Source organism: Coffea arabica, chromosome 3c (genome assembly GCF_036785885.1).
Source record: "Coffea arabica cultivar ET-39 chromosome 3c, Coffea Arabica ET-39 HiFi, whole genome shotgun sequence".
Classification (NCBI taxonomy): domain Eukaryota; kingdom Viridiplantae; phylum Streptophyta; class Magnoliopsida; order Gentianales; family Rubiaceae; genus Coffea; species Coffea arabica.
This window is the reverse complement of record NC_092314.1, coordinates 5,394,450-5,421,580: the sequence shown is the minus strand read 5'-3', so window position 1 is coordinate 5,421,580 and position 27,131 is coordinate 5,394,450. Positions and strand designations below refer to the sequence as shown.

At 35.4% G+C, this 27,131-nt stretch overlaps 2 protein-coding genes and 1 long non-coding RNA gene across 6 annotated transcripts; 1 reads left to right on the top strand and 2 right to left on the bottom strand.

Annotated features, from left to right (window-relative positions):
• Nucleotides 1-630: 630 nt before the first annotated feature.
• On the bottom strand, nt 631-2,166 carry LOC140038025 (uncharacterized). Of its 3 annotated transcripts, none has more exons than XR_011841836.1 (3): nt 1,563-2,164; nt 1,010-1,123; nt 631-898 (listed from the first exon to the last, which is right to left on the bottom strand). It is a non-coding gene; the product is annotated as an uncharacterized lncRNA (long non-coding RNA). The 3 variants fall into 3 exon arrangements; XR_011841837.1 differs by having other exon boundaries at nt 1,833-2,163; XR_011841835.1 differs by having other exon boundaries at nt 1,010-2,166.
• A 2,854-nt stretch (nt 2,167-5,020) lies between these two features.
• On the top strand, nt 5,021-9,249 carry LOC113734355 (uncharacterized). Of its 2 annotated transcripts, XM_027260871.2 has the most exons (8): nt 5,021-5,241; nt 6,068-6,573; nt 6,674-6,746; nt 6,885-6,965; nt 7,060-7,123; nt 7,969-8,056; nt 8,147-8,231; nt 9,005-9,249. In XM_027260871.2, exons 1-8 carry the CDS (start codon nt 5,155-5,157, stop codon nt 9,041-9,043), a joined length of 1,023 nt encoding a protein of 340 aa, XP_027116672.1. In that variant the 5' UTR covers nt 5,021-5,154; the 3' UTR covers nt 9,044-9,249. The 2 variants fall into 2 exon arrangements, 1 of the variants encoding a protein (XP_027116672.1); XR_003459283.2 differs by lacking the exon at nt 9,005-9,249 and having other exon boundaries at nt 7,979-8,056.
• Nucleotides 9,250-10,122: 873 nt separating this feature from the next.
• On the bottom strand, nt 10,123-18,459 carry LOC113734354 (pre-mRNA-processing factor 19 homolog 1-like). The gene is made up of 18 exons (XM_027260870.2): nt 18,302-18,459; nt 18,122-18,207; nt 16,888-16,959; nt 16,646-16,708; nt 15,966-16,052; nt 15,538-15,691; nt 15,349-15,470; nt 15,044-15,160; nt 14,229-14,324; nt 14,094-14,153; nt 13,686-13,760; nt 12,417-12,521; nt 12,174-12,290; nt 11,981-12,073; nt 11,782-11,878; nt 11,100-11,151; nt 10,880-10,950; nt 10,123-10,719 (listed from the first exon to the last, which is right to left on the bottom strand). The coding sequence occupies exons 1-18, from the start codon at nt 18,312-18,314 to the stop codon at nt 10,604-10,606; spliced, it is 1,596 nt and encodes a 531-aa protein (XP_027116671.1). The 5' UTR covers nt 18,315-18,459; the 3' UTR covers nt 10,123-10,603.
• Nucleotides 18,460-27,131: the final 8,672 nt, after the last annotated feature.

Genomic DNA, 27,131 nt, shown 5'->3' with positions numbered 1-27,131 from the left:
CAACTAAACTAATAATGCATCAAACAGGCAATGAACTGAAATAGACATCAGGGTACTAGAATATCAGACTTAAGATAACAGATACTGCTAAGCACCTGATTATAATGTTTGAGCAATTAAAACTGAGGAAAACTTCAAACATGTAGTCAAGGGCTGATCGAAAAATTATAGATGTAACTTCTAAGTCATCAGTTCTTTTTTAGCTGATGGCCAAATATTTATCAGAAATAACTAGAGACAACGCTTTACCATTTAGAAGACTCCCACATCAGCTTATACAGGATTAAAATGTGAGGATACATTCCATCATTGTAGTTTTCTTTCTTCGACTTGCAATATTTAAACTACCCTGTTTCCTTTTTACCTCCTTTTCCCTTTTTCAGCAGAATCAAATGAGGTAGCAGACATATACACATAGGAGTACTGAACAAACACTCTTTGACAAGGTGATAAATGATAACCTAAGTATGTTACACTTCCAGACACCACCACACACACAACACACACACACACAGAGGGGGAGAGAGAGAGAGAGAGAGAGAGCTTTATAAAAAGCAAAAAAGTTTTGAGGAAAATGGAGGAGCAGTATTCAAGACAAGGAAGAAAAGAGACAAATATGCACATGGTAAATGAGAAAAAGGCCAAGATCCATTAGTACTCTTCCTCATCTTTTTCAGACTCGACAAGCATACATCTTACATCCTCCTTTTAGATGCAAGCATCCCGTCCTCAGTTTCATGCCCCAAAATTTGTTTCTGCCTAACAGTGAGAAGTTTTCCCGAAACTAACTTCTTTCCCCTCTCCTCCCTTCCACAATCTCTAGAAAAATAACAAACTCAGAGGAACCATTCACCTCAAAAAACTTTTAATTTACAAAAACAAGGGCTCCTTCAAGAATCTGCACAACAACAGCACACCCATAATTATGATAGAATAAATTAAGAAAGAAAGATCTATAAAAGCAAATGATAGTACACAGGAATCCACCACCATAAATAATCATACTTACCATCATGTTTCTTCATTAAGTTTTTAGTAAACAGCAGGCAAATGATCAGAAACCCCACTCCTGCTGCCCCTCCTAATATTATAGCCACTGTCTTCCCTGTATTTTGCCCTGACCCTACATTGACCAAATGCAACCCAAATTCAATATCAATATGAATACACATTGGACTATTAGCAACAAATCTAGAGATTGAGCCCGCAAATCTAGGCCAGACAAACATCTTGTTAAGAGTGATCACCATTAAAAATTAAACAAATCACTTATCCCATACTCGTTACATTATTCGATACACTCTTGGCCACTAGACTAATTAAAAGAGGGAGACAGCTGCCAAATCTGCAGTCAATTAAACTACACTTGATTAAACTACACTTGAGAGATGGGTTTTGATTAAAAAGTGAGGAAAGATTGAAACTTGGTAGCAGTATTGAATAATGGGATTCAATTCAACTACCCCAAAAAATGATTCTTTTTTCTTCTACCAAAAAAGGGTATAGGTTTTGATGCTGTGGTGTTTGGGATTCGCTTTCTTTTTGGCTGGCACAGTTCTCACCTCAGCTCAACCTATCTTTGGATGTGCAGACTGCAGAGGAAAGAAGGTGGGTCGTCTTTGGATTGCAGTTTTTATAAAAATTTATAATGTAGCAAAGTGAATTTGATAATTGAGTAGTACCCAATGGATAAAATATTACTGTTCTCACTGGAAATGGTGAAGTAGTACCGATACTTCTCTGTTTAAAAAAAAAAAAAAAAACTCCTTTTGCTAGGTAGCGAGTACTACTATTTTCTGGGGAGGATGAGAACAAAAAAGATTAAAATATACCAGCTCATAAAGTGGGTAAAATATTCTCTTGCTAGCGCTTAGCAGAGGGGTGGGGAGCCGATGAAAGAGAGAGAGGACGGTGACGGAATTTGGAAGTGGACAAATCAGTTTGACCAAGTACATACTCCAGGCACTTTTAATCAATCAAGAACTTTGAATTTGAATAGTGAGTGGGGTACAATCACATTTGCTTTCATCCTGTGAACATTTATTGATGATTAGGCAGAAGAACGAAATCTTGTGTGACTCAAGAAGCAAGAAACAGGTGAGGTTCTTTAAAGATCATCTTGTCAACTGTCAAAAGAGATTAAAGCATTCAGCACATTGGAGGAGAACTCGTCACCAGATATTCTTTTTTGTTTCACTTTCACGCTTTGCACATCCATCGTGATGGTCAAGCAAATCTAAACCAAAATCATCAAGCATCAAATGATACGTACGTTACCATCATCCAAACTGGATCCAATTTTGATAGTCATTTTCATACTTAAACAGGAAAAAACTCAACTTGGACGCATCAATGTAGACGTCAGCTGCATTAATAAATAAATGGACAACGTAGCAGAGAAGGGAAAGGTTGCCATCATCAAGAACTAGAAATTATGCCATTGTTTTTCGCTTTTTAGAAACTAATGCGTCATTATTGTCAAACTCAAGCTTCACGCCAGTAGAATTTCTTCAAAAAAAGTGACGCTTGTACAGGTTGGTTGGATGCCTACCAGGCTTGCAAGTTTTTCTACGGTTGATTGTTCTGGCTTGCACCGCTAAATCTTTTGAAAAGTTTTGTTATTCTAAGTTTTTAGTTATATCTTTTGTTCATTTATTAATTATTATAGCTTTTTCAGTTGGTTGGTGCAAAGTATATTTTTGATGTTACTTTGACAAGGAATCATGAATATACTTAAACTCGGTGCATTTGTTCACAAATAGACAGGACAAAATGTGATTCAATTTCAGATAAGATTATGTAAAAACATAACGTGTAGTCTTTTCAAATACAAATAATGGAAGTCTGATTTCTGGACATTCAGCAAGCCTCCCAGCTTGAAAGTAATTTAATTTTGATTTCTTCGTTGAAAGTAAAGCTCCTAGCTTGATAAACTTTTATTGGAAAACAGCTGTCTGCGCATCTTCCTCGCCTCAGCGATGGTTCGCAAAGAAGGTCTAGATTCATTTTCTTTTTTTTTTTTTTTGAAGGATACAAAATTAAATTTTCTAGTAGACATTAAAATACAACATTTTTGTGTTAATCTACAACTTTTTAATTTATAGAAATGAATAATTTCAATAACCTCCTTCGAGATTTCTGACAATTTCAAACAAATATCCTTTAATATTGAAAATTAGACTCGCCTCCCCTTGATTGACATGTTTTATCACAATATCAATCCTTGTCATAATACCTCAAAAATAAATCAAAAGCGCTAATATATAATTTTCTTCCAATTTTGTCCTTTTTGTCTCTAGAGGAAAACAATTAACACTTTTTGGTGAGGAAAATGCTAATAAAAAGAGAAAAAGATTGCCACTAATCCAATATGATCCTCTTAGGATAGCCCAAGAAAAGCATATAATAAACTATACTTTTGATCATTAAATCCAAGAAGAGCCATTGGTAATACAACAAATCTTTCGTGCCAACATATAAGGCTAATGAAGGTGCAAAAAAATATTCATGCCATTTATAACTAAAGATATTCTGCAAATAAAGTCATCTGTGACCATCATCAGGTAGTATAGAGACACATTTACAAGTATAGCATATGATCTTTTAAGAAATTTAAGTTATAATATGTGACAAGTATTAACACAATAACTAACAATCAATACTTAGAAGGTCTAATAAACTAAAATAAATTTTGAACTTTTACCTCTATATTTTTTATGAAACCTAAATTGTGCTTTATTTGTCACCTTTTCAAGTAATTTCTTTTTTTTTTCATATTTTTAGGCACAAAATTTTTAGGACAATTTGATCATTTAAAGGCTCCTGATGGTGACATTTGGTCACATCCATATTTAAAGGGTATTTATAAAAAAAATCCATTTTCAAGTAATTTCTTTTTTTTTTCATATTTTCACCATATTCACTTATTCGGCACAAATTTTTTAGGACAATTTGATCATTTAAAGGCTCCTGATAGTGACATTTGGTCACATCCACATGAAAGGGGAGGTCACATCCACATTTAAAGTGTATTTATATGAAATTGTCAGGAGCTGTTTCTGAAGTTAGAAAATGGGGCAGGGACATTGCACGTACCAATCTTTTCTAAAGGTAGACGGCTATGATTTGGTAAAAAAAAAAAAAAAAATCTAGATCATATTTTGTACAGTTATTTTAACATTGTACGTGGACCATATAAATTTTATTTTATATTTATAAATTGTTAAAAATAAGTTACATTTTAAACTAATGAGATCATTATCTTGTGCAATTAAACAAAAACCGGCCTAAATGATTTTTTTTGACAACGATTTAGACCCTAGTCCCTAAAGTTATCCCTTATAGAAATGCACAAGATAAAAAAACTAACGCATAGTACAAATAAAACGCGCGCGTACACGTACACACATAATAATGGTTAATTTGTTCACGTCCGGCCCAACTACGATGCCAATTTTTCCCTACTCAAGTGTAAGGATATGCCTATCTTGGGCCAGATCGGCCCAACTTACTCAATTTTTTTCCCTTCAATTTATCGACCAAAAACAAATGTCTACAAATTTGAATCAATTGTCCATTGGTTCTTCAGTTCAAATATTACCTTAATTCACTCTCATTTTCTGCCTGCGAAGGTAATTCCTACTACTCCTTTTGACCTTTTTTTCAATTTTAAGCTAAATAAAAATCTCTAATTGGAAATATATCCAATCTTTCTTAACTTTTTTTTTTCTTTCGTGATGGTAAAAGTAAAACCAGACAACTTTTCCCATGCAATCCAACCACCAAAAGCGTCGTTTTTGTCCTAAAAGTTAATTACCAGCGAATCAGTCAAAATTCAAAACACTCAAATGACTCTTACTTGTCTTAGGATTCGTGCACTCTTACCGAACTTTTCCCTCATCCCCGCTTGATTTCTGGGTCGGTGGCCTCCGTTTTAATGCAACTATTTGTCCACCCGTCCACCTCTCCTTCAACTCTCGAAAGCGTTTCTTTCTTCTGCTTTTGTACTTTTTAATACACCGCTCAACGCACATTCTTTGATCTGGAGACCCCTCTTTTTTTTTTTGGGACTATTCTCTATTAACTCGCATTGCAATTCAAAAAATCAAGAATTAATAAGAAAAGGGTATAGACAAAAAAAATCCCTGAAAAGTTATGCATGCTTTGAAAGACACAGTTTCGGAAAAACTTTCACAGCTTTTTTCTGATTCCCCTTCTCAGAACTCAGATCAACAGCCTCAGGTAGTCTCTTGTCTCTTCTTGTAAAGTTCAAGATTGAATTTTTATTATTTTGAAATGTATATTGTGCTATTCGAGCTCAAGTTTTCTGGGATTTTGAGTTTTGATTTGGAGTAATGGCTGTAATTCAGGATGAATCCTTATCTTAATTCTGTGTAAAAGCTTGATCTTTTTGTTTTTGGACAATGTGATTTGAGGAATGTAGGAGTTTTTGGATATTTAGATTGGTTTTGGTGGGAAATTTGAACTTTATGATACTAGTGACTTTTATTGTTGATTATTTGATTTTTGTTTGAGGTAAAGCTGATGCAAGTTTGATGAATGGTGAGAAAATCAGCTGATAATCATTGAATTTTGAGAGAGTGTAAGAAGAGTTCTTGTTCATGAGTATGAGCTTTAACGATTGTACTGAATACTTTCAAAAGCGAATATCGGAGTAAAGGTCCCATTCCCTTTTCAATTTCTGCGTATCAAGTGAAGTATTTGATGATGAGTTATTGTATCTGTTGTTCAATGATAAGGTGTTTGTCTTATAAAACTTAGAATCTGCTAAAGGGATCTAATTGGAAAGAAAAGCCTGATTTTTCTGTGGCCCTTTGTTAATGTAATTAAATCTAGAAAATTGATGGAGCGATCAGCAGCTAATTTCCAATGTGCTTGAACTTTTGTTTTTCAATTTGCATTATGAAGTCTCACATAGGAAAATGAAAATGAAACATCCTTTGGTTTCAGGTAAAGTTTTGACTTGCTATACATTTGATTTGTCTGTTAATTATATTACTGGCCAGTTTTGAAGAGAATTTTGTAACACTGGTTCATTAATGCGTAGGCCGGGCAGTTCATGAAGGAAAGAAAATCTTGGTCTTCCATATTCTCTTTTGGTCTCCCTTTTTTGAGCTTTGAATGGTTCAGACCAAATAATCATAAAAATGATATCAAACTACAGCAGTCAGATTCTTTTAGTTGGAGAAGTAAGAGTTTCTCATTCAAAGACAGACCTTTGGACAGACACTCAGAACCATATAATGAGTACGGGAACAGTGGATCACTAAGTGTTCATGAAGAAAATGGGAATCATGTATCTATTAGAAAATTAGATTTCCAGAAGAAGGAATATTCAGATACCCATATTGAGAACGGAGAGCCTGGCTCTGGAAGGAGCACAACTAGTTGTGGTTCTGATATCTTTGAAGATGCTACTTGTCCAAATAGTTTTCAGAGGTCATTGTCCAATCTTACTGATGATTCTGTCTTCATATCTCCAGACCTATATGAATTTTTTGAGTCATCCCTTCCTAATATAGTAAAAGGTTGCCAATGGACCTTACTATACAGGTAAGTTTAAATAAATTTCTCTCAATTTTTCATTGAAGTTCTTTTGTTAGTTTTGCATCACAATCTTGATTTAGGATTTATTGATTTCAATGAAGGGCAGTACTGCAAGACATGGTATATCACTTCGTACACTCATTCGCAAGAGCGCTGAGCTTTCTGGTCCTTGCTTGCTGGTATGCTAACAGGGAAGATGACAAAATCTCATCTGCCTAAAGTTGTTTATGTTTGTTCTTGAATAGCTAGAACAATTGCCCTTCTTTTTTGTTGTTTCACTTCCTTAAAGGTATTAGTGGCAATCCTGATCTGTGCAGATTACTGGTGATAATCAAGGTGCTATATTTGGTGGGTTGCTTGAGTGCCCTCTGAAGCCCACTGCAAAGAGAAAGTATCAGGTGGGTTAAAATCATGACCTGCTATTTAACTGATAAAAAGCATAGAGTTCTATGCTATTTTGTACACTGATTTCCTATTCGTCATTTTGCACAGGGGACAAATCAATCATTTGTATTCACAACCTTATATGGTGAACCAAGGCTTTTTAGACCAACTGGTATGGAAATGATTTTGAGCATTCATGTAAACCACTATCTCGATGTTCTCCTTAGGGAGTGATCTTGGAAAAATCTGTTGTATCTGACTTTGTGGCATCCTTAGTCATTTGCTAGACATTTCCCAAAAGCATGACCTAATCAAATGCTGGTTATTACTTGTTCATGATAAGAAGACACTTGTACAGATAAGTGACATTTGTTAATTAATGTCAAATTGGTGACTCTTAATTGATCTCATGGACACGAAGAGTGTAGGAAGAAGAATATGTTATGATTATTGAGGATTTTTGGGAAGTTCCATTGGCTAAATTGAAGGGAATCACTATTTTACACAAAGTGGAACCAAGTGCCAAGCTTGGGCTAATAGTTGACGAGGAGTTGCTATTCCTGTAATATAAAAAACTACTACACAAAGCCGTGCTGCTTTAAGTTAATGGCTTTTTAATTTGAGGCCTTTTACTCTTCAGCAAAAAGATATCATTCGTCTGTTTCTTTTCTAATTATGCAGGAACACACGCATTGTACATGTGCAGTATGCATGCTTGTACATGACTATTAGTTGCCTTATGCGTCTGTTTATATCTTTAAGCATGTATTTACATGTACATATATCAGCATGTTTATGGACAAGTATGTATGTACATTAATGTGTAATTGCTGTTTCTATATGATTATTCTGTTTAATCTTTGGGCCTGTTTTTCCATCTGAGGTTGGTTATTCACATTTGATTCTTGAAAAATGTATTGATATGTTAAATGGCAGTCTTAATATGCTACTCCATTTAACCTAGATAACATTTGCACTGAAGACAAGTAAACTAATTTTGAGGCCTTTTACTGCTAGGTGTAAACAGATACTTTTACTTGTGCTTGAATGACTTACTAGCACTTGGAGGTGGTGGAAGTTTTGCTCTATGCTTGGATGGAGAACTGTGAGCCGCTTTCTCACATTTGGTTATTGTCTAAGTATTTTCTTTAGAAAATTGCGGATTTATCTTCATCCCAAATTTTATCGTGAAAAGGTTAACTGGAAGCAGTGGAGCTTGTGAAACCTTTGGAAACTTATGCTTGGCACATGATGAAGAGTTCGAACTGAGGAATGTTGAGGTATCCAAATTTTGACCTTTTGCCTTCTCTATTATTTGGCTATTAATAATTCGATGGCTTTGGCTTTTTCCTTTCTTTTGCAATTTGTTTTTGAAGTAGAACCTTTTGTTTTGGGGGAGGGGGGGAGGGGGTGACCTCTAGCAAGCTTTTTTCATGTTGTTTTTATGCATGCTTAGCTTAACCCTATGCCAAAGCTTCATCTAGTTAGTAATGGTTATGCAATCTAGATCTACAAAGTTCTATGAGAAAGAAGAAGTTTTCTGTGTATAACATTCACTTGCTGTATATTTAGGAATTCAAAGTACTGGTTTCAGTTCAGAATGCAAGTTCTCTGAATTTGAAGAAAAGAATGACTAAAGATCCTTGGTTGCTTGGTTTTATATAGGATCAACCTTTTTCCCCAGATGCAAGGAAGTGTATACTCTTGCATTTTTTAGTGGGTTTCCTTAAATCATAAGTGAAGGCGAATAATATTATCAGCTAAAACGACATGACCGAATCTTCATCCTGATAATTGTTGAGGTCATTATTGTTCTTGGCTAAGTATCGAATTGTTCAGCATATCTTTTGTGTTGCTCATTTCAAATTTTACTTACCCTCACTCCCCCACCCCCATGGGGGCACCCAAAATGAAAAACATACAAGCGACAGGGGAAAGATCAATATCAATTCATTGTGAATTTTCATGACTGGATTCTACAATGTGCTTTTCTCAACAGAGATTGTTTCAAGTATCTCTTAAGTCTCATTTTACTTTTCCTTCCCTTTTGCAGCTGTGGGGTTTTACGCATGCATCTCGATACCTTACCTAGTGACGAAAGATCAAAATGGCTTTCAAAACTGTTGATATGGGATTCATTATTCTTTGATGTCTTATGCAGTGCTCTCCTTGATTCAGGAGGTTCCCTGCTGTATATACCCATGTTCTTGTAGTTCACTGATTGCAAGGCTTTGCTGTCAATTGTGTTCCTTTTTGCATTGTGTTGCCCCTGATCTGGTAATATAGCATTCATCCTAAGTTGAGACGGTGTCCCTTTTTTCCCCTGTTGCTTTGCTGCGAATTGCATTTTACAATTTGTATCATGGCTTTGCTGGACTGTTAGCGATGCCTTGCTTTATAAAGTTACGCAATAGTAGTTTGAGTGTGCCCTTTTATACCCATCCATGAGTGAAATGCTTCTTCTCTTCGAGGAGATCATTTATCTTAGGACATTCAAACAGGCACTCGAATACTGGAACGGTTATTAGAGAAATCTTGGGTGACGAGTGATGAGAAAACAAAAGTAAATTGCTTGCTCGTGTAGTTTCTTATAGCTTCTGGATCACGGCAATGCCCGCTATGCCAAACCTTAGAATGTTGCAGACTTTCTTCCTGGTAGATTTGCGTACTCTTTTTTTCGCTATTGATTGGTAATTTAAACGAGTTCTTACCTTGGAAAGACATCAAACATTCCTTCCCCCCATGCATGGCTTCAATTACTAATTCTAGCATGATCTATGGCGAGTTAAACAATAAGGATAAAAAAACACTTAAAAAAGAGTTATCGAATGTGCTTGCCTAATCTTATTGAAGGTTTCATTTTCAGTTGTAGGTTGGATATTATTTGTATCTTCAAAATTGTAAATATGAGACAACAATAATGCCTTCTTCTCATTCAAGACAGTCGTTGAGAGGATCTTGTATGTACCTCGACAACAAAATTAAGTTATTACTGATTAACATTAAAGACTTCCTTTCCTCCAATTGAATGCCTCAATTTTTCAATGAAAATTATAATTTAGTTTGTTCAGAAGAGTTGATGCAAGTTCTACCACTGAGACGACACAAATTGCTTAACAACTGCCCGCCACCAAAAGCAAACGCCAACGAAAAAAAAGAAAAAGAGACGGCTGCCAAATTCTTCGGTTAGAAATTTGTGATGTTTCCACAACAGAGCTCCGGACAATCACATAAGCTAAAGAATTGCAGCACATTTGCAATGGAAAAACAGATTGATGAAATCTCATCCGCTCCACTAACAGCACAAGCACTAAATTATCTTCTCTCTTTCTTGTTTTCCTGAAAAAAAATTAATCTTAGTAATGGTACAATGCTACAAAATCAATACCGACTATTGAGTGCTGAATAGAATTCCATTACACTCGTGGACTCTGCTTAGTACACCAGGTTGTCAAGAATCTCAAGATGGTCCGCTTCATTTCTCTCTGATTCTGTGAACCGAGGCAAAACCCAGGAGGTTATATGCTCCGTTAGGAACTAGTTCAAATGTCCGCCTCTATAGCCCCATTGGATACAGCCACCCTGGATAATCAATAAAGAAGCCGCACAGAATCACACAAATATTTGAGCATTGAATGCATTGGGATGGAGATCAAGACTCTGAAGGACCATCCTCCTCTGGCAGGCCAAAAATTCTTAAATTTCGATCCATTGATCCAACAGCCAAGTATTTAGCATCTGGGCCAAATTTCACACATGTTGCTTTACCTGCGCCCATCAAAACAATTCAATCAGATTTCTAATGTAATTGCATGCGCAGAGAAGGAAAATGCTTGGATGCCTGGGGTCTGAGGGCCCATTAGATATCTGAGAGTGCCACAGCAAATGTCATCTTTTTTTAATTTAGAGAGAGAGGGAAGGAGATTACCAGTGCCTGACAAGTCTGGGAATGTTTTGACCAAATTCCATTCCGCTTTCACATTGGCAACTTGGAACACTCTGTCATGAACCATTGAATACAATTATACTTCAAAATGCACCAAAATGTGACCATACTTTTAACCATCATAACAAACAACAATTACTGTTGCAGAAATCTAGTTAATTGAGTAGGATAGGGTGGATTCACTGTTCAAATGGAAACTCACCTTATATCTGCACCACCAAGTGCGAGGTAGCTTCCAGTATGGTCAAATTCCACTGCAATATGCGGAGAAATAGAACATCAGAAATTCTGGATGGGCAATGTTGCAAAACTCCAAAAACACAGGTAGTATGCCAAATCAAACATCCAGGCTGTTAGGAAAGACCCATTCGCTGAATTTTTGAAAGAAAGCAGTCAATGGGGAGTACAAAAAATTACCCATTTCTCAAACCACCCAAACCTATGCTCATTATTCTGCCATCAAATTTCTCATCAAAACTTGTCCAATCATCTAGATTGAGTTGGCAAAGACATTGGTCTAGAAACCAAAGATGTCACATTGGACTTCTCTCCCAAATGTATCAAAAAGCTTCTCATTAGAAAATGAACAGTGTATTCAAACTTTTCTACCCAGAAAATGATGCTATACTGACGTATCTAAAGTTCCAAGTGACTGCAGGATACTACCTGTCAGAGGTTTAGAGTTCTTCCTCAATTTTCGAAAGGTTAACAACAATCTTAAGATGTGCAAAAATTTGTCTACCATTACAATTGTTTACAAAAAGGAGTGTCAGCACACCCTTGTTAAAAAGAATTGGTCAAGGGGAAAAGTAAGATACAATAGAACTTATTAGAACCAGATACTGCATCAGAAAGCACAAAAATAACATGAACCTGAGCCATACCACATTGTGTCGATGTATTTTCATCATAAGGGGAAAAAGTTCTGAAATTTTTCAGTTTACGCAGATCAAAAATTCTGACACCATCATGGGCAGCAGTCTGCCAAATGAAAACAACTATCAGAAACAAGGCAAGCTTACTTATCAATCACAATTCAATTCCACAGCAAAACATACAATTTAATTCTACAGTAAAACATACCGCTAGGAAGTAACCATTCTCAGAAAATGACATTGCTGTAACTGGTCCAGTAACTGGTCCATGACGATGATCATCAAAATTGGCAACATTTGTCTACACAGATACAATTTAAAACATCATAAACAAAGGATGCATAATATTCTGTGATTGGGGTTAATCTTGAAAAAGAAAATGAAAAGGAAAAAGAGATCACCTGGCTTTTAACATCCCAAATCTTAACCCAAGCATCGGAAGTGCCAGTTCCAAGGATAAGACCATCAGGATGAAAAGCTGCAGACGTGAAACCATCATTTGTTGAACCATTGGAAACCTGCCAAAGGAAAATTTAAAGATGTAAAAGTCCTGACAATGTAATATTGCTTTGAGTAGGTAGCTTTTAGATGGATGCCTAAGCATCCACTTAAGATTTGAGAGAGAGAGAGAGAGAGAGGTGAACCTGAGTGAGGCATAGACCAGAAGCAAGATCATAAAAGCACCACGTGTTGTCAAGGGAAGCTGTAACGAAGTAGTTATTGGTTGCATGAACGGTTACTGCTTGCACCTACAGTATTAACAATATTCACGTTAAATTGTGCTAACCACTGAAAACTTAGGGCTGCAAACCAAATTTGCCAAAGGAAAGGTCGTATGACAAATGAAAATAACAAAGCCAAAGGATGAATTATCTTCCTTTGGCAGATTTGATTCATCAAAATCAGATTGGGAGACAATTTAGCTCCCATCAAATGGTACCCACAAAAGTCCATCTTGTAACCGAGGAAACCATGTTTCACTATCTACTAGAGATATTCATTCACCAGTACTATCACAAGCATATTCGATATAGAAAGTCACTGATACTAAATGCCATCATGGAAAGAACTTCACTGCAGAAAACACTGTCAATGAAAACAAGATAATACACCTGATGATAACTTTTCCGTATCAGATACTTCCTAGAAGAGCTAGGTTAATTGCCACGAGGAATAATAGCAAATAAAAAAGAGCAACAAGAAACAGATGATGGAAATGATAGAAACATCATATAGGTAAGAAGCACTAAAAACAATAGAACAAGCAAAGAGAAACTTAAAAAGAAAAATATTTGATGAATCCTCACAAGCACTACATTGCTCCAACCGCTAACATATCCGTCAAAAGAGATTATCCACAAGCAACAACAATTACAATACCACCAAAAATGACAATCAACATGTAGCAGAACAATTTAGTTTCTTGCGGAATGACTGGCAGATTAAAGTAATCAGCAGTTAACGTAACAGTGAAATGGCACTTAAAAATTATTTTGATGTGTATTCAAAAAGGTCAAGGATGCAAAGGGCCTGTTTCTTCAGCTGTTCCAAAGCTTCTTAAAAATAGTGTTTCCACAAAGCCACAAAAAAGAAGAAGAGATCTAATCTAGCAGTTTCAAAATAAAATTACCAAAGAAGACGTTCTCACCTTTTTCAGCCTAAGGCCCAGGACAACAGTGAAAAGCAAAGAGAACAACTCAAAACAATTTTCAGCTTAAGAAAAAGCTAGAACTTGCTTATTTCAATTAAAAAAGAAAAGTTCAAAGCAAAACATTACACTATACTGACGATCAGATCTCTATCTAACAGGCCAAATACCAGTACTTACTATTAGCCAGCAGCAAAACTTTAAAAAAAGAAAAGAACGACTAGTCACTTGGTGACCAAGTTGAATAAGACAGAACAAGATTTACCTCTGCATCATGGTCCTTCATGATGTGCCTACATTCATAGTTGCCATCTTCTGATCCTTGCCACAATCGAACAGTCTGGAACAGCAAGGGACATTTAAACACACCAACATTGCAAAGACCGACAAAAAGCAGGTTATCGGCAATATGCATGAAAAATAAAAAAATTAAAGGACAATAAGGCACTCAGAAATATTTTTACACAAGTCTGAAGCAATCATCTCCAATGCATTAATAACCGATAAGGATTCCCTTGAAGCAAGTAGTTAATGGAAACTCTCATCCTCTCAGAAAAAGTTTTTCTGGCTTGACATAAGAAAAAGCCAAAAGTTGAACAAGAAAATAGTATGATGATACAACTGCCAGGAATGGAAAGGTGTGCTTGACTCCATCGGATATCAAGTGATTTACCTTATCAGCTGATCCAGAAAGCAACAGTTCCCCATCCGCAACAAATTTAACACTTGTTACCTACAGAAAAGAAACAGGTTAAACTTTTTAACTCAAAAGATATACATGGGTAGGAAACAAGATCTTTAATTAGACCTTCCTCGAATGACCACTCAGTGTAGATAAAATCTCTCCTGAAGATCGACCAAAAACGACGACATTTGTATCCACTCCACCGGTTGCAATTATATCCTGATTTAAAAAAAAAAACTATGATTAGAACTTGAACACGCTGGATTCAGATTCAGGAAACATATGCCAATACTTTAGAATCAAAAAATGCAACTAAATTGTCCAATCAAATTCAATGTGGTTTTCAAATTTCAGTAAACTTTCTATGGCTTATTAGCTATTTGAAACCCCAAATGCTACTAGATCTATTGCTGTTATCTGGAATGGTAAAGTCCATCCATGAGATCATACATCCAACATGACAGCTAAAATAAACCATAAAGATTTAGCTTCTTCATTAATTACCAGCATAAAGCTCTCTGTTCAACAACACTAGTGCCTGTGGTTTCGAATTTAAGTTACTTTTCAGACACCATGTTTGAAACACTCGAAGCAGTTTTCGAGTCCAAATTAATATAAATCATCACGAGTGCAATTTCTCCTCTTTTTTTTTTTTTTTTCCTTCTGCCTGAAAAGGTCAGAGAAAGTTTATCCAGGACAACTCCACTAACACAATATGGTTTATGATCACCATAAATTCCTCAAGTTGTAAAACAGCCTCTAGCTAAGAGAAGTAATTTATTTTATATCATGGTCTTTCATTCTCTATGACCAAGACTCATAGTGGATTAGATAACCTTGAGAATGAAATTCTTTTAATTTGTCGGCAATCTATCAAACATGATTACAAGAAATGAAACATGAAGCAAAAAACCATGATGGTCGGAGAGTGTGCATACCTTTGAATACTGCACGTCCAAAGATAATATACCAGGTTTGTTGGTTTTGTGAAGTGGATAACTATTGAGCTGTGTGTATCTCTCCACAGCATCAATGGGAGCCAACGTTGGAGGTATCTAAATATACAAGGGAAAAAAAAGATCAGGCCATATGCAGAAATGCCAAAAATAGGTGTGGAGACACATTCAATTACACAAGGAAAATTAAAAGAAAGGATCTTCAAAATGAGATGCCAGCCATGAAACAGCATTGTTCCAGTGCTATTTTCATGAAGCATTTGCAATAAGAAATCATCAGTCATTACCTGTCTCTTTTTCCTTTGCTGTGAAAGTGCAGCATTACAGTTTGTGAGCTCTGAAATGATATTGGCTGAGATTCCTGGTCGAATCCTCTTCCCATCAGGACCAATCTCATCATCCTCAGCAGCTGTAAACACAAATCAGCCTCCATGTATAGTAAGATGTCAAACAACAGAGCCTAGAGAGGGAAGAACCTCTTTTGCCATTGCTTAAAGCAGCAGCATTAGCTGCTGCTGCTGGTACTGGTGCTGCTGCAGCAGGCATTTGTCTTTCAGCCTGAGCCAGTATTGCCCTTGCTTCATCCCTTTCCTTTTTCAACCTTGCAATAACACGACAGGCTGCATCATGCTGCCAAACATGAAATCATAGAGTATATTAAAACCATGGAGAAAATTATGGAGCAAAGAGCACATTGAAAGAGTAGCCTGGGGAGTAGCCTGGGGTCCGGGACAATATTAATGATGCACAATATATTTTGTGTCTGCACTAAAATTCCTGAGTACCAGAAAACTACATACAATAAACGATTCATATGCAGAGAATACCATCGTACAAATCAATTGTAGAACAAACATGAATTAAAGGATTCTTATTTTAAAAGAGCACAAGTCCTCATAATTACCTGGTACAAAGCATGACTCAGCTCTTGCCTCGCTGTATGTAATTGTTGCTCCAAAGCAAAATTTGACAGCATCAAACTATCCCATTCCTAGATTGAGAAAAGAAAAGTAAAATGACCACGTGAAAAATTATTCATCAAATCACTTTAACTCCAACAAAAATTTTATGTTACAAATAGAGAGCTAAAATAGTGGACCAGCAAGCCACAATAAGTAGATTTTCACTACAACCAGCATCCAACAGCTTGTGTAGATTACTTCACATAAATATGATTTGACCAGGAAATAAAACCTACAAAGATTCTAGAATCCATGTAGATAATATTGCCCAACATCAACAATAACAACTAATAACTCTGAAGTGAGCTTCTTTGACTCCTAGAATCCCTTTCAAGGCTTTTAATGGAAGGATGGGTCCTAGAGACTGTTTCAGGCAACAAGCAACAGTTAATGGAGCTTACTGACACCAAAAGAGAAGGCTACGCACAGCAGAGAACATAAGCCTAGGTCAACAGAAAGTTAAATAGTCTTCTGACAAATTTCTATTCTCCTAGGAGCCAATTGAAACAAACTGACAATAAGAGCATAATATCACTTAGACAAAATTGGAAGTCATGACATAATTCCATCACAAAAATGCTTTCGCAAAAAAAACAGGAATAGAAGGACCAGAAACACGTACAATCTGAAACATTCCCAGCATTCCAGGTATACTAGCTGCTTGTACAGGTCGAGGCTTCACTATCTGCATTTAATTGAAGAAAAAATAACCTCTCATGCACCATGTCGCTTTCATGTACTTCTAAGCCTAAATGTTACAATTCAGATCCACTGTACTTAAACCACATGAGAGAAAAGCACTTTTCAACCTGATACAATAAGGGCAAAATCTAATATATATTGCATTAACAATGTATATCATACCTTTCCGGTCTTAATTGGAACAATGTCATCCATTGTTAGAGGTTCCCCAGTAACCGGACACTTCCCATAATCCTATGAGATAAAAGAGGTGAAAGAAGGAAATAGAAGAAGATAGGAACAAATGCAAGACAGAAAACACAGCTTCTATTAGAAATAATTTAATGCCTTCCATCCCTTTTTTTAAAAAAAATGCAACAGTTCAATCACGGTAAAAAGGAAAAACAACATGTACATGTTTGTGAAAGAGAAAAAAGATTGTGCAATGTTCCAATTTTTTTGCTAGATAACTCAGTTATATCCAAACGCCAAATCGAGACACGGACAGCAATAGTTTCACATGATCTTTTCTTACTCATATCTATTTTCTCTAAATTTCTTCCCAAGAGATGTAAAAGAGAATTTCCAATACCACTTTCAGTTCTAGAAGGATCAATGGTTAAACATTTAAAGTTGATTGCCTAAATATTCCTGTTATTCTGTTTTGTCTTCACCTAATTAGCAGCAATTTTTTCATATAAGAAAACTTGTAAAAAAAGGCTCCTTCCATCATATTTGAAGAAAGAGTCAGATACAGATAGTTCCACTGCAGAATAAATAAGGATCCTTCCACAAAAAGACTCTACAAAGAGCAGGATACAAGTAGATCAATAACCACTGTGTGTCAGGACAAAAAGAGGCCACCGTATAACTGTCAAAAAAACTGATGACTAATCTTACTTCCTATGAAGGGAAAAAAAAAGTTATTGGTTACCATTCTCATTACAATCGTAATTCCAATGCTTCTCCATTCACAATTACAATCTGATCTCGAATCCTAAAAAAGATTTCCTAGGCTGCCAATCTCATTTGAACCTACAAGACTTTCAATCTTACTTCCAACACGTCCTAATTTACCAAATTTGAGCTCATCTCCCATTCTAGAAAATGGCTTCCTTTGCTACCATTCTTTCTCGTACTTATGATACTTCCAATCTTACTTCCATTGCTTCGTGACTCAGAGATTTAAGCCATCCTCAATCTATTTACATTACTCTGCAAAAAATCTTTCTGGTTCTACGAGCTCACTACCGCCCCAGAGTCAAAGTTGCAAAATTTTGGCATACTAAATATCATAACCACCTTCAAAAGCTAAACAAAAGTTCTGAAGTAAACCCTAGGACTTAATGGACTACATACAGGAAATATTGAAGAGGGATATTAAAGAGGGAGAAACAGGAAAGAGAAACGAACGAACAGAGATGTGTCGCTCGATTAAACGCTTCTCGTAAAGGAGTCCGGACTTCTTCGAGACCACTGGCTCCTCCGGCACCTCGCCGGAAACTGTCCAGTCAATAAAGCACCGTAGATCAGAAAAAGTAGCTGAAAATCAAGCAAAAATGAGTGAAACGTGAACTAAAAGGGAGAGAATTCATACTTGAGCAGTTCATATTGGAGAATGAGATGTATTGCTAGAGTTTTCTCCCGGGCGATTTGACAAGCCAAAGCAGCTGCTGGTGAGAGGGAAGAAGAAAACGATTTTTTCGAGGGTTTTGGGAGATATAGGTTGAAGGTCCGGTTTGAGTTTTTTTGTGGTTGGCCCGGAGAGTGGAGTTTTGGGCCGGGTTTCGAAGCAGGCCGAGTCTTTTATTGACTCAAAGTCAAAACCAGAGGGAAGGAAAAGAAATTTTCCTCGAAAGCCTTTTATTGTTTCTTTTTCCCCCCTTAATGAGAAAAGGAATTGTTGTTGACGTGTTGAGTTGCTTTTTTCAATAATGTCCGCTTGAATTGTGTATTTTGGTGTTTGTTAAAAATTTGACTGTTTTTTTTTTTTTTGTAAGGCATTGGTCCAAAACATTCATAACACGATTTGCTTCAATTGTATATTTTTCTTAAAAGTAATTTACTTGCATTATAAATGTATTTTTAATTATTTTTATTTCACATACATCACATCACGAAAAATATCATAATATTTTTGAATAAATCTTATATATATTGATAGTGTATGCACTTTTCACGGTTAGATGTATGACACATGAGTAAAATTTGAATTTTAAATTTAAATTCAGATGAATTGTCGTGCATTCAATGATGATGGTGCATACATTGTTAATGTATAAAAAATTAATCCAATATTTTTTAAAAAATATTTTCAAATAATCTTTAATCCCAATAAACCCCTTTCTTTTCAAGACACTCTCGTTCGATTCCTGCACCATTTGGAGTCACGACTAGCTCTAAGATTCCTCCCCTCTCCTTTCATTAATCCATCATTCCCTTGCCTTATCCTCTCTCCCTACAAGCCTTCCCTTCGATTTGTTAGATTTTCATTGGAGGTGTTGTTCTAAACAAATTTTGTATTTTAATAAACATACCAAAAACAGGGTTGTCAAGAGAAATATGGTAAATTACCAAAATATTTGCCACTAACGTCAAAAATATGTGAGTCAATTAATTGCAAAGTGTACCATTTGAGTTTGATCTAATATTTGATTGTTCTTTTTTTTTTTCGACACAAGGGTGTCCGGGTCAATTCTTACGGGATCCGACTAATCCCCTGCGGCCCGGGCCCGGCGCCTCAACCCGCCCCGAACACGCTAAGTGCGCGGAAGAATCCAGCGGAGCGGAGACTCGAACTTGTGACCTCAAGATTCACTGGTGAAAGGCGCTGCCGCTGGACCATTCACGCGGGGGACTGTAGGTAACATTAGTTCAAGATTGTTCGAGATTTCATTAGTTCAAGTTTGCATTAGGATTGTAGTGGGACCTATAGGTAACAATCAAACTCCACAATTGCTCGATTAAATCATCTATTTGAGCTCAGCTGGAATCCAACTTTGATTAATACTTGTTTAATCTATATTTAACTTGATCATTCAAGCACTTGCCTCCAGTCTAATGAATCTTGGTTTTGATCCTAAGTAATAGTAACACATAGTAATACATTAATTCCTCTTTTTTTTTTGGAGAGAAAGCAATCCATTGGTTGAGTGAACAAATGTATAAAGCATTTCAAGGATATACTACTGTGTAATTCATTCTATTCACATTGTCTCAACAGTCAAATTATCCCGTTATTTCGAACGAAATGCTTTGACGCTATCCACATTCTTTCAGTCAAGTTATCCAAACGAAATGCTTTGAACATCAATTGTGCTTTTAGAATATGTTTCCTCGTATACATTTTTAGGAACATCAATTGATTTTTAGGTGTCAAATCATGATACAGCATAATTTAAGTGGAGGACATGTTCTTTTTATATAAAATTCTGACATGGCCGGAATCATTAGTCTCTTCCATGGGCGTTTGATTTAATTTAGGATTATTATCACTTTGCCCCCTTCAATCTATGGGACTGTAATATTTCACCACCCTGAACTTAAAATATATACATTTTTATCGTTCCAAGTGAATTATATTTGTATTTTTATTTTTGACAAACTCATGTGTATATTTTTCTTCGCAAATTATCTCCAATCTTCCTATTTTCTCAATGATCAACTTTTAGCTTGTTACATTTTCTTATCATGTATTCATCAAAATGTTCGGCTACTATATGATGTGATGTTGAACAGCAGTTAATTAACTTACTGTGTAGACTTATGTATAATTTTGTAGCAATTTAAATAGGACTCCACTTGTCCTGCCTCCGCCTTATATGTAATGCATTATAGTACTAATATATAAATATAAATATATATATATGCATATATTTTAAATTTAAAATTAACAAAATAGTACTTTGTTGTGACAAAATAATTGAGAAAATTTCAAGATTATGATGAATTCTAATATCATTTTTTAAAAGGGTAGATTGTGATGTGTGCTTTTAGCAAGAGAGATATTCGTACTCGCATTTTTCAAATGTGAGCAATCTCGCATTTTTCAAATGTGAGGTATAGCTAAATTCACTGAGTTTTGATCCATATTTCAGCAAAAAGGACAGCATTTTCTCATTTGTAGTTGCTGACTTTTGTTATAGAAGATGACAAACATTTGTTAAAGAGAAACTTGAATTATTTAGTTGGATATAATTGATAATTGTCAGAGAAAGGAGGAAGAAATACACTCTCTTGCTTGGAACAGAAGGTTTGCTATCTTCGCACTTGAAGAATGCGAACTCTCACAGCTCGCATTCCGCAAGTGCGAGGACCACCTAGTCAAAGCCGCCACAACAAAGAACCCTTTTGCAGAACAATTTTTTAAATCCATCATAATGTAGCTTCTCTTGGCGATTTTTTGTGTTTGTAGTAAAAGTATGATATTGTTATGTTAATTTGCTCGACTTTTTATTTGTCACATGTTACATATTGTTTGTAAGAAAAATCCATGGATATTGATTTAGATTTTGCGTAGTATCAAATGTGAAAAAATAACTGATAATTGCAGTTGCTATTTTTGGCTAAATATTCAAAAGACTAATAATTGTGATTTTTATTGGTATTATATATATATATATATATATATTTTAAAAATTTATGTCAAATAAAACATAGAAGTGGTCACAATTGGAGCACCCACAAGATAGTGAAAAAGGGCGGGGATAAGGCGATAGTTAGGGGAGTTTTTTTTTTTTTGTTGGTTTAATATATACTATAATCCAATATCATAGCATGCAATAACATAATATTATAGTGAATACATAATAGGAAAATACAACTGTATAAAAGTTGACTGTTGAGAAACTAGGAAGTTTGGGAGTAATTTGGGAAGAAAAATATGCACATGAATTTGCGAAAATTAAAAGTACAAAACATAATTCATTTTGGGAGGGGGAGGGGGAAGGGCAAAATGTATATTTTTGAAGTACTTGTTGGTAAAGTATTACCACCATTGGTTCAGGGGGCAAATTTTGTACCACCAGCAGCATGTCACCATCATAGGAGTAGTTCTAGCACTCTCAAATGCTGCAGCCTCAGCATGAGGACTAATCTCATAAATTACGTATGCAGAAGTAATTAGAGTCCTTCTCGTTGCTAAAATCTATTGTTTTCTTAAAATTTTCCTCAATTCTGTTGGTGGAATTAATCTCACTAAATAAATCAGTTTAGTGATCAGGAAATAGAGATTTCTATCATTACAAGCTTAATCCTTCACTTGTAAAAGTAATTTATGGCAATACATATAGTTGTGCATGGATACCGTGTAATATACTAAAATCTTAAAACAAACTTGGCAAGATAAGATTAACAGTTGGAACTAAATTACAGCCTAATATCCATGCTGCTGGATGGGTGCAGACGTATGTGTTTCACAAAAATTTACACCCAAACATGGCCATGCAGAGCTTAAATGAGGGAATTTAATGGCTGGTTGATCGGGGAGGTAAGGGAAGAAAAATGGGAGAGTTGGAGATATTAAACAAGCTTCAAATCATCCAATAGATAAGAAGTCCTTTCATCTTTGAATCAATTGCTTGTTAGCACTCAATGTTGATGCTCGATCTAATCCATAATCTTAGCATAAATGCAGACATCTGAGTACATGGGTTTTCGACTCAGAACACAATTGTTACAGCCATCCTGTCTGCAGGGAATATGTTTCCAACATCTAGAAATTGATGAAAATTTAGAACATAATCTAAGATTCTAAATGACCCGATCTTCCATATATTCACAAAAGAAAAATTCAACAAACACTGCAAATATCTTCATGCAATCGAATTTTTGCCAAAGCAGGATATAGGGCAAATGTTCTTGAAGCCGGAAAGGTGTCATGTACTTTGCCATTTATAGTACAAGAGTTGATTTTTCAACAACGAATTGTATCCGTTTAGCCATGTTTAGCATCAGGCGTCGGTTCAACTCAAGATTATGGACACATCTTTCACCATGCAAACCCACGAGGCCTGTCGATTCTGTACCAAATATGCCTTCCTGCAACAAAATTTGGGAAGGGATCATCTTCGAAAGGAGTCCAGGGAACTGGCTAAAGATTGTTTCTGATGCAAAGCAACCTGGAAAGTGTGCCTTTTTTCTTCTGGTGCCTGGAAGTTGGACCATCTTCTATCACAAGTCTGGAATAAAAGGTGGCTTCAGAGATTAGCTTTCTCTAAAACCTGTCCCCTGTATATCTCAATTCTTTCATCCTTGTAAGCCTGCAATTGTTGATTGTAGTTACTATTGGCCTGTTTCATGCTTGGCAACTACTTAGGCTGCAGGCAGATCAATATGCTTTGAACATCTATACAATTTAAAACATGTACAGTATTACAAATAGCACAATCACTCAAAAACACTTTATGTTTTACAAGATTAAATCTACTTAATTATTTTTTTAAAAAAAAAATTTTTTGAGTCAGACTAAAATGATTTGTCTTTTGGTTCTCTTTTGGACTCACGTCATAGCAACCCCTCATAGAGAAATGGTATGTAAAGTAAAACTTGATCGAGTCCTCAGGTTAGACGTTTTCTTTTTCTTGATAGGGAGAAGTCACTGTCAAAAAATTGAAAGTTAGAAATTGCTCAGTTTATGATTCTGAAATAATAAGTTAGCCTAACTATATAAAAGCAAGAACCAAACCCTTTTTTTTTTTTTTTACTAATATCTTATCATTCCAGTATACAGCTTTAAACAAAAATATTAAAAATTAAGTTGCACGTACTTTGGACTCATTGAAGTCCCATCCTTCCCAAATCGAAGCTATTCAAAGCCTTTAATGGAATTTTATGCATTGAAATAATTGAAAAATCCAAAAGAAAGAATGAGAGGTTTTGAAGCTATTCAAGAGGTCTACATTAAAATTCTTTTGGATTTTTCAATAATTTTAATGCATAAAATTTGATTGAAGGCTTTGAAATAGTGGGTTATAATTAATCCACGAACAGTCAAATTTAAAATTTAAAATTTTTCGACATCTCCATGTTAGATGGATGAATCGAGTGTTTTATAAACTCGTGTATAGCACAAGCTAGAATACTAGTTGTTTCAGTAGCTATCCACGCATCAATTCTTCTTGACAATGCCGGCAACTTGAAAAAGTTGAGATAAGGAAAGAACTGAGCTGCGTGATGAAACTCTTGAGGTCTATGTCTGATACAAACAGGATAAGGACCCAATAATTCTGCAAAAAATCACAGTCTTGAATGGTTGTATTACCAAGTACCAAGGTCATCTTCAAGAATGCCAACTCTCCTTGTCGAGAGCTGCCTAAATAAGACATATATTCGAGAAAGCGTGCTCTATCTTGGTCTATCCAAGTGAAGAAAGTTCTCCATTGAGCAGTCCATTTCAAGAAGTATCTGTCCAGCCAAAGTTCTATGTCATGATCAAGTGTAAACTTTATCCTCGGATCCACATAGAAATAATACAAAGAAAAGCATCACGCAAATTACCATGGAACAAAATGCACCTTTTTTTTTTCCCTTCTTTAATCAGATGCAAAGTCCAGCTTAAATGCCCATTTTCTTTTTCTCTATCATTTTCAACATTCTATAGAATAAAGAACACAGTCATTTGAAGAAAAATTCCTAAAAGCATGTTGTAATTCTTTAGTCCCCAATAAGTTTGAAGTTAAGAGGACAATTTTGTGATTGAGGAGTAATTAACCCCATGATCAGTCTGGATAGAAAGAAAACAAGGAAAACTAAGAAAGACGAGAACAAGAAAAATAAAAGAGACAAGAATCCTTGCGCCTGAGAATGTGGTTTCCTTGACTAGGAAAAAGTATAGGAATAAAGTTAAGTGCTAAAAGGGTATCGCATGTTTTCATCTAATATTGGGAGGTTTGAACCAAAGGCCTCCTACTTACAATTCCATAATTTTTGCATCATTTTTCATTTTGTTTTGGGTTTGTCTAACGGGTGTCCATTGCATACTCGTTAAAATATATTTCAGAAGTCATATTTTTAAAAATGTAACATTAATTAGGGAAAATATATAAATATAAGGGAGGGTAATAATTGTTACTATGTATATATACATGATAGGTTAGGTGAATTTTAAATATGTTAACGATATGGGCACCTGTTAAAAAAATCCGTTTGTTCTTTTTATAAAATCATTGCTACCGCACTTATTAACAAAAATTTCCTACCATAAGAAAGCACGAAAGTTGTAATTTGTGGCTTAAAAGTAAAGCAATCAATTTTAGTTAGTATTGATGAATCATAGGTTATAAAGAAGATTAGAAATTATTTATGCCACTGAAATTACTTCCCAGATTACAGTATCCATAATTTTTCTGCAAATTGAAGTTCGACAAAGACTACAAGCCTCATTGCCTCCACAATTGTTGTCTAGAAACGGTCAAGAGAAGCATCTATACTAATCTTTTCATTATCTCATTAGGATTCTATTCATATCCAACCAATTTAGATCAGAAAGGTGGATTTCAATGATACGTAGTTTTACTAGGGAATTAAAAAAAAATGTAATTTTACTAGGGAATTAAAATTATACGGCTATTTACTCGATTCACATGTGGTGCATGCTAGCTTGATCCCCGTTAAAAATCTTGATGCATTTCGAAATTCTAGCTGATACTTCTATTTTCTTGAATCTCAATTTTAAGGCTGATTATTTGTTCAATCATACTTTTGTGATAGAACAAAAAAAATTCCAATTCCTACTTTAATTTTCTGGTAGATGTACTAAAAAAAAATTAGGTTTAAAGGTCTGGAAATCTGAAAGAAATGAAGGGCCTGTTTGGAACCGAGTTTTTTGGCCAAGTTTTTTAGCTACTAATTTTTTAACAACTTTAGCTACAGGAATCCAAAAAAATATCTAATAGATTGAAAACTTTCTCTTTTCTTCTTCTTTTTCCCCCACCCCTATCCACCACACCTTCATCGCTGGCCACCCCTCCGCCGCTGTTTCCGACACCGGCCTACCCTTTTTGTTTTTCCTTCTCCCTCTCCCCCTCCCTCTCCCTGGCCACCCCTCCCGCTTCCTTAGCTGCGATCTGGTCGAACGACCGGATTGGGCAAAAGGGGAGGGGAGTAGGAAAGGGGAGGAGAATGGAAGAGGGAGATGGAGAAGAGGGGGAGAGAAAAAGCAAAAAAAAAATTTGTAGGTGCCATGGCTGCTGGTTCTCTGCTTCGGGAGGGAGAGGGAGATGGTGAAGGGGAGTAAGGGGGAGAGGGGAGCAAAGAGGGAGAAGAGGGGAAGAGAAAAGGGGAAAAAATTTTGGGGAGAGGGGCTGCTGGTTTGTCTGGTACCGCGAGCGAAGAGGGAGGGGGAAGGAAGGAAGAAGAAGAAGAAGAAGAAGAGAGGAAAGAAAAGGAAAAGGAAAGAAAAAGAAAAAGAAAAAGAAAGAAAAGAAAAAAAATGGTAGGGCCATGGCTGCTGGGAACTGGGAAGGCAGAGGTAACGGGGGAGGGAAGGGGGAGGAAGAAGAAGAAGAAGAGAGAAAAGAAAAGAAAAAGGAAAGAAAGAAAAAAAAAAGAAAAAAAAATTTTCACCTTACAAAAACTTCTATAAAATTTTTTCAAAAACTTCTACAGTGCACTACAGTAAAGTTTTAGACAAACTCCCAAAAAACTCAGGTTCCAAAGAGGTCTGAAAAGGTGTAAAAATTTAAGGTTAAGATCGTAAATTTATACTTAAGTGCACTTTTGTGCCCTTTATGCTTTACCTTAATATAATTTGAGCCTTTTTTTAACATATACGATATACCCCCTTATCTTTCCCAAGCAAACAACATTACACAAAAAAAAATATATAAATTCATTTTTTTTAACGTAACACACTAGTAAACTACAGAGAAATACAATTACTGATATTAATCATTTGTTAATGTAGACTGATGAGATAAAATCTCTATTTTAATCGCCTTGTTAACTTAATCATTTCCCAATCAGAACTATAAGCATAGATTGTACACTCTTTTTTTTTTTATTATTCTTTTATCTAAATCTATTTCTAAAATTGTTCATCACACTATAATCCCAACAAATTTCCATCTTTTAATCTCCAAGAATTTTTTTCTGCACATAGATGTCTCTTCTGTATCTAAACTTTACTCCTACGAATGTACTTCAAAGGTGAGAACTATTCTAGAATTCTGATTAATTTCTCTAGTCATGGTTGCCTAATCCATTTTCTAGACAAGCTCCTAACGATCATTTTACTCATGATTAAATTAAGCCTTGTTTGAATTGTGATTTTTTGTAAAAAATTTTTTATATTTTTCATGAACATATTTTTTAATCATTTTTTTATCTTATATGTATCAAATCAAATCATCATTATGTTACATTTTTCTGTAAAAACTATGAAAAGTAGCAATCTACCCTTCTCTCTTCAAAAAGAAAAAGTCCCAGTG